Source organism: Alligator mississippiensis, chromosome 2 (assembly GCF_030867095.1).
Source record: "Alligator mississippiensis isolate rAllMis1 chromosome 2, rAllMis1, whole genome shotgun sequence".
Lineage (NCBI taxonomy): Eukaryota > Metazoa > Chordata > Crocodylia > Alligatoridae > Alligator > Alligator mississippiensis.
Window position 1 is genome coordinate 56,820,219 of NC_081825.1, and position 8,068 is coordinate 56,828,286.

Below are 8,068 nucleotides of genomic sequence, written 5' to 3' on the forward strand. Positions count from 1 at the left end.
TTCTTAACTCAGGAATTCATGAGTTTGTAATGCTTGTTTTTGGAAGAATTACAACATCCCAGTAATGTTTTTATTTTTAAATTTCTATGCTCTCAACCCTTTGATTGATCTTCATTGGGATTTAGGTTCCTAAACCACTTAAGCACTTTTGAAAGTTTCATCTTACATTAAAATTGACTCAGCACTGGGGGTAAAAATTCAAGGGAAAAGATGCATTTCATTACACAAGCTACCAACCTGAAGCTACACTCCCCTTGGAAACAGGAGATAGCAGTTAACATGTGCTTTTTATGTATTTACAGGTAAAATTATCTGTAAACATTTTCAGAAGTAACTAGGTGATTTAGGAACTTAAATCCCATTAGTTTATTATCCTAAAATTGGATTGAGGCTCCTAAGACATTTGCTATTGAAAATGTTACCTATAATTTCTCCCTAGGAATCCAAAAGAGGCAAATTATTTTCAGAGAATCTTGAAGTGCACATTTAAAATCTTTTCCACAGTTTGAGTTAATTGGAACCCATGTTTTGGCTTGGCTCCATGCATAGTAACGTCACTCTTCACTACACACTTACTGGTCACTTACTTCCCCAACCTGACTCTTTCTACTTTTCCGTTTTCATTGTTTTAACTAGCATACATTTGTTCAGCTTCTCTACGCAAGGTACTAGTTCTAGAATCTCCTCATCTGAAGACTAAGACGTGTTTGAGTATGGAGATGTATATTATATTGGAGAAGGAAAACAACAAATGAAGATACCCTATATATTTCCTTTTCCATTGTACCCCACAGTAAAAATTTATTTTAAAGGTCACACTCAGAGCTGAAACGTAAAACACTTTATAAGAAGGTGGTTTTGCATATACTCTAGAACCAATGCCACGGATTAAAAAAAGCACACATTGAAAACTTGCAAGTTCTTTCTTTGTAAAAATTTTCTGTGGCAGAGGTTACTCAACTTTAAAAAAAAAAAAGTTAAAAAAAAACCAAATTGCCTTGGGTTTTTCTAGAAATCTTAGCAGTTCAAACTACTAAAGAAATAATTATTTTAAATATACAGTTTAAAAGTACTAAAAATCCTTTTTGTGGTCAGGTTGGGCAGAGTTAGACACATTCATTAGCACCTGAAATAAATACCGAAAGTTGGTTTATGCAAATGCTATGCAAAGCTCTCATCCTATTACAATAGCTGACTTTTGTTTCTAGGCTTCCCCAAGAGGGTTGTGTTTGTCTCTAGAGAATATTATAAGGTTTAAATGACATACTGCAGTGGGCCTCGTCGCTCCAGTCATCACAGTCATTGTAACCGTTACACTGCAGTTTCCCAGGGATGCAGATTCCACTGGAACACAAGAAGCTCTCATCACCACCACATAGCACTGGAAAGAGAAGAGAAAGTGGGGAGGAAACACAGAATAAGCTTCTCAGATTTTTGTTTTATAAGCAAAATCTGCTTGGGATATATGCTTTAACGTACTTAAACATTCAACTCACATTTAATTCGTAATCAGAGGTAGGCTAAGAATGTAGAGTTCTTAACCCATTTCAAACTTTGATGTTTGGTTGTGCAACTGAATCCAGGCTAGTATTCCGATTCAACAGTGCCAAAAAGAGACTTTTTTCTGTATGTATATCTATATGATCCCCTTTTCTATAGGGCAAATCTCTCACAAACATTGGTGAAATTATTCTCAAAATCCTTGTGTATTAGGAAGGTTATCATCATCACCCTGTTACAGAATGGGAGTGGAGACACTGAGACAACCAAAAGTAACTAACAAGGCATTTTGGATGTTCCAGTGAGACATCTTAAAAGGGTCAGTTTTTCAGCAAGTGGGTAGTCAGCAGTATCTGAAAAATGAAGTCCCTTTAAGGTATCTTGAGACAGGCACTCAAAAATTAAGACAATAAAAATTACTAGTCGTTTCTTTAAAATCTTGACTTATTGACATGTCCAAGGCCTTTAACAGGGGGCCATGATATGTTCTGCGTATCATGGTGATAAGTCCCACTATGTTCCTGTGTGGTTTCACATTTGCAGAATTAATATAGAAGAGATTTATAATTTGATCCCTACAACCTGATTCACACTTATACTGGATGAATCTACATGCATGCTTTACTGCTCCACACTAAAGTGTCGCAGTCTACACATACTTCGGTATAGGGTGCAGTAAACTAACTCTGCTGCAAGATAGAACCATCAGGGACAGTACCATCTTATGGCACAGTCATTATGTGCAATCAAATGCATGTGTAGATAGCGACTTCTGGGCACAAATGGTGCTTAATCAAGTCAGCCAGCTGGGGACGAGGTGCCCAGCTCTGCCAGCCCTCCACCACTTGACACCACCACCCAGAGCCCAGGAGTGACACCCCACCTCTGCCAACCCAGGGCTGCTCCACCCTGGCTCAAACCGCTGCTGTCCTGGGCACATGTTTAGATGCTGTGCCCAGGAGCAGTGTACTCTGGCTCAAACCACTCCTGAGTTTATTGGACCATGTTGATTGAACATGTAGATGCACTCACTGAGACCAATGTGTCAATTATGAGGGCCTGCTTACTTTTTTTTGACCGTGCTGACAAGTGTAAAATTTTTATATCTGTGTTTCTATATGGCAGTCTAAGACCTTCAAGCTTTAAGAGCCATAGAAATAAAAGTATGATTTATTGTGTTCCCTCCATATTGATTTAGCAATGTGTGATTACATTATACATGAACCTGAAATGAATTGTGGAATCTACTTGATATGTAACAACACACATTTCTTAATACTTTCCAGTTACTAACAAAATACCTTTATATTTTAAAATATCTCCTCAAGTGGCATTTCATGCAGTATTTGTGTCTAGACGCTGCAACAAATTAGATTCTAGGGACCTGATTCTTCCCTTATTTCTATTGAATTCAATGAAATAACATCTCTGTGATAGTGATGCAAAAAAGAAGAGAATTAAATGCATAATCTCACTAGTTATTCTTTCTTCATGTGCCCAGTACATTAAATAGGTATTGGCTGCTATTTAAATTAGAGCTATGAGTGAATTGGTATAGAGAATACAAGAATTTCTGTGCTTTTATACAAGACTCAAACACAACCTTTTTTCCCCACAGACAATAGCATTATTTTAAACCTTATCAGAAGTGGAAGCACTGAAACATCTCATGAAAATCAGTTCTCATGGCATTTCTAGCCTAATAGAAGCAAATAACCCTGAAAGTCAAAATTTCTATTGTATCTCTGCAAGGCTTCAGTGTACTCTGTGGCTTATACTAGGTCCAGTCTCCTCTTCAAGACCCCAGGGTAGAGGAGAGCACCACCTCCCTTGGAAGCCCCTTCCAGATTCTGGCAACCCTTACTGGAAAGAAGCTCTTTCTAAAGTCCAACCTAAACCTACTCTCCATCAATTTGTTGTGGCCATTGCTCCTAGTTACTCCAGGGGGTGCCCTAGTAAATAGAGCATCTCCTATTCCCTGCTGCCCTCCCCCGATAAATTTATAGGCAGCCACAAGATCACCTCTCAGCCTTCTCTTGTGAAGGCTGAAAAGATCTAGGTCCCTCAGTCTCTCCTTGTAGGGCCTTGCCTGCAGACCTCTGACCATATGAGTGGCTTTCCTCTGATCCCTCTCAAGACTCTCCACATCCTTCTTGAAGTGCAGCACCCAAAACTGGATGCAGTACTCCAACGGCAGCCTGACCAGTGCCGCATAAAGGGGAAGCACCACCTCCCTGGACCTGTTCGTTATGCACCTGCTAATGTATGATAAAGTGCGGTTAGCCTTGTTGATCACTTCATCACGTTGACAACTCTTGTTCATCTTGGAGTCAACTATGATTCCAAGATCTCTTTCTGCTGCTGAGAAGGTCATTCCCCAGCCTGTGGGGGTGTGTTGGTGGTTCTTTTTGCCCAGGTGCAGCACTTTGCACTTGTCTTTGTTGAACTGCATCCTATTCTAACTTAACTCTGTAACATAATGGGCTATATGGGATTTGGTCCTGATAAGAGGGATTTCTCTCCGTGTTTCATGAGCTAAGGAAAACCAAATGTTGAATATTTCCTACCTCTGGAATCCAGTAGACTTTTGCTTCCAGTGAGGGTCTTTGGATAGACAAAGGTATAGAGAGGCAACTGACCTCATTGTATCTGCCCTCAAGATTGTAGAACCTGTTGACACCAGTTGAGATCTGCCCTGAAGTAATCCTGGCAGATAGTTTGGGTTTTTGTTTTGTCCCATGTTCCCACTTCCACATCAGTAGTCACAGGCCAGTTTTGTAGAACCAAGAGATTCGGATGGTTCTGATCTGAGCACTCATTTTAACCAAGCTACTAGCTCTTTTCAGATAACAGCTATGGTTTATGAAGTGTCAACTGTGTGACAATACTTTTTATGTATAAAACAAAGAAAAGTTTACAATTTAAGGCCCGCCTCCTATAACTTGTGCCGCCACCTATAACTTGTGCCTGAGTTGCAATGTTCTTGATCAAAGCTAATCAACTCCTATAGGTTCAGAAGCTGACCCAAAGCTAGCAAAATTTTGATAGGAAATGTTCGCATGTGAGGGGTTGTGGATGATCAAAATGTGATATTTTTGATCTGCTGTTGAAAACTGCACCCTACTAAGCATCCTGTCCAAACCCCAAAGATAGATTGGTATGCACAAACGTATTCCATTACATTTAAGTGTGTCAATCAGTACAGGACAATTCGTAAAAATGTAGTGTATTTCAGGAGAAATCAATGAGCAATTTATTAACTGAAACCTAGTCACTAAAATATGATTAACACATTGGTTGTTAAGCAATACTGTGTCCATTGAAATAATATTACTGTGTGTGTGTGTGTGTGTGTGTGTGTGTGTGTGTGTACACATATAATGCCACCAAGGAAGGAGTTCAGTTTCAGAATAGCAGAAAACTAGACATGTATAAAACAAGAATAAAGGGAATGCCATAGGTGTATCACATTCATAAGTATCAAAAACAAGGACTCTCTGTTCATTATTTCTTGCCGCTATTCTCAGATGTGCAGCCTTTCCAAATTTGTTAGCATATCTTAAAAAGTTTGATGTTATATGGCACAGTATGAAGCAGAAACTGAAATTACAGCACATTCCACCTTTAAAATAGTGGATTTTGATTGGCTCATAAATAGCAACTGAACTTCAAATTTGCTCAGTCATCACATGATAAAATGTCCCTCTGAAGCATTTCACTTTTGAAGACTAGGGCAGACTTGCATTTCACACGAAAACTATGCTACAAGGAAATTCTGAAAGGAAGTCTTTCAAAACAATAAATCAATCCATGGACATGCACAAAAGAATTTGCAAACATCACTATTAAAACTCAACACTAGCTAACAGTTTCCATACCAGAATAAATTAGATGTAGTAGTCAACACAATAGGGAAAGACTGTTCTATCAGATACCAAGGTATCATGTTAAACTATGCTAAAATGGTGACTCTTTAAATGGCATCTCCTGTACATTAATGGGTTTCACTAATAAGCAACAATTACTGAGTGCAATACAAATACTTTCCTGCACTGTGCATTCCAAATTTAGAAAGTATTTCAGATCAAGTTAATATCACAGAGTATTGTAAAGGGGGTTCACTATATTTGGAAGTAATTAAATAAAATGGAATGATTTATTAAGGAAGACAGCTATTAATAGGACTCACAAATCTAGACAATTAGATTAAATTTGATAAACTACCACAAACTAATGGGAAAAATATTTTTAAAAATTTTACCCAGTAAATTTGACAACTCATAACAGAGAGCTTTTTGAAAACACTGCTTTGAGACTGGAATGATTCACAATGCCACACATAAACCCCTATTAGAAAAGTTGTTAAATGCATTGAAAAACAAAGTGTAGCAGACCTTAATTACTTATAGTTTCCTGTTGAACAGCAGGGTCCCTTGTAAATATTAACCAGACATAACCTGATCTGAAAGATGGAAGTCAGACAGCTATCTTGCAATCAGAGATTCTAAAATGGAACAAACTCAGCATATATTGTCTTACGGACACTGAAAGTTTCTCAGAATCTCTCATAGAGGAACAATTCAGATTGGTAAAAATATATTTGTTTTACTTGGGACACACGCCCAATTATAAAACAATTTGTGACTGTTTCAATCAAAAAAAATTTTAGAATAATATATCTAACAAGTAAATGACGTAGCTCTTTGAAAAGATTCTTGCATCTGCAATCACGTGGATAGTTTCTTTCTTCTGGGAAAAAAAAAGAAATATCCTGCCAAAAGATCTCTGTAAACCTAACAAGAGTGATGAAGCATATTTTGTAGTCTGCATTATATTATACATCCATTATTGTTCTATCAGAATTATAAAACATGTAAAAAGATAAAAATCCATTTAGTCCAGGAAACATAACCATGGGCAACTTATGGACATGAATTTTCATTAGAATACAAATGAAGTCATATGGGAAAAGGCAAAAAACATGGAAATCAAAGTAAAAGTGATGAAATCTGGAAAACATTCATCACTCATGCAGAAAATGGCTTCAGAATATGAAAAGGAGGAAGATGGAAATGGATTAGTACCTGGAATAAAATTAAAAGCTTGTTTCTCTGCTCTCGGTTCTTAACAAAATAAGACATAAAAAACTATGATTTTTACTGCTAGAAAATCATGTTTCTCATATATTAATGCATTCAGTATTGAATTAATTTATTAAATAAAATGTATTAAGTGTAAAAACTAGAAATTATATTAAATCCTTTTTTCTTCAAATGTGACACATTTTTCATTTAACTGTCTCAAAATATTTTGCAAAGGATGGCAAGCTTTTGTTATCTTATTTGCATAGAAGGAAATTAAGAAATGGAGAGGTGAAGTGATTTGTCAAAGGCCAAACAAGAAATCAGTAGCTGAACACAAAAGGCTTTATGGAAGCTGTTTGGCAATTCTAAAACCAAACAGAGAGAGAAGGATTTAGATAATTTCCCCTCTTCTGTTGGAGTTCACCAGCTCACTTCATAATGCTAAAGTACTGCTGTCAGATGAGATTGCAGGAACTTCTAAAAATGCTCCTAAATAGCAAATGTTTTTGCTTTTGGAAAAATCAGATGGCACCAAATGCCAAGTATCTTTTAAATATTTCCCAGGGACTGATACTTACATCCCCAGAAAAATCCTCACACCTGTCTCTTGAAGTAAAAAAAAAAAAAAAAAGAACGCTGCAGGTTTAACAACATGCTTAGCATATTCTTAAAGATTCAAGATCCGGGCAACTATATTATATAGGTTTCAAAATGCTATCTCCTTTATTGGTTTTGTTTGACATAGGTTTTTTGGTTTTTCTTTTTAAAGAAAATAAATGAGTGCATCCCCTAGTCTCCCTCACTGCAAAAAAAAACTTCTCAGACTAGTAGTTTGAGGACATTTTTGTTCCCTGCACTATATTTCTAATGTTTTGTCCAGATTAGTTTTTATGTCATGAATGATGGAGCTTCCACCACTTCCTTTGGGATTCTATTCTGCAGCTTTATACATTATCTCACCAGCAGGACACTTTCCTCGATATTTAACCTAAACTTTCTATATTTTAACATCAAACTTTTACTCTTCATCATAACCCAGTGTGCCACATTAAATAATTCCTAACCTTTGTGTTTCAAACATTTGTAGACTGCTACGTCTCCATTTTGATATTTCTTAATCAAGCTATAGTTTTTTTATTTTATTAATCTTTTCTCATAAGTCAGTCTCTCTAGGGCTGCTTGTAGACACCATGGGGGTTTAATTCGGTTTAGTTCTCCCTAAATTGAAATGGGAGAATTAAACCGAACTAAACCCCTGTGCTGTTACACAAGGGTGGGGACCCAATCTTTACATGCCTCTTCAGTGGTGAGGGAGGGGGGAAGGGGAGGAGCTGCCAGTGGGCCGAGTGGTCCCTGAGCTGTACAGGGGCTCCCCCGGTGGCTGACACCTGAACCCGGTGGTCCTGGGGGCCGCCACAGCCATGGAGGGAAGCACTGCCCCCCGCCCCTGCAGCTGCAGAAGGAAGCATCAGGCCCGGACACAG

General features: G+C 37.6%; 1 protein-coding gene across 3 annotated transcripts in view; it reads right to left on the reverse strand.

The window, feature by feature from the left end:
* CORIN (corin, serine peptidase) overlaps window positions 1-8,068 on the reverse strand; it is a 272,355-nt gene that overhangs the window by 114,152 nt on the left and 150,135 nt on the right. For all 3 annotated transcript variants that reach the window (XM_019481201.2, XM_019481202.2, XM_059721699.1), the window contains one exon: window positions 1,268-1,381. In XM_019481201.2, the coding sequence (XP_019336746.1) occupies window positions 1,268-1,381 (114 nt within the window). The remainder of the gene's footprint in view (window positions 1-1,267; window positions 1,382-8,068) is intronic.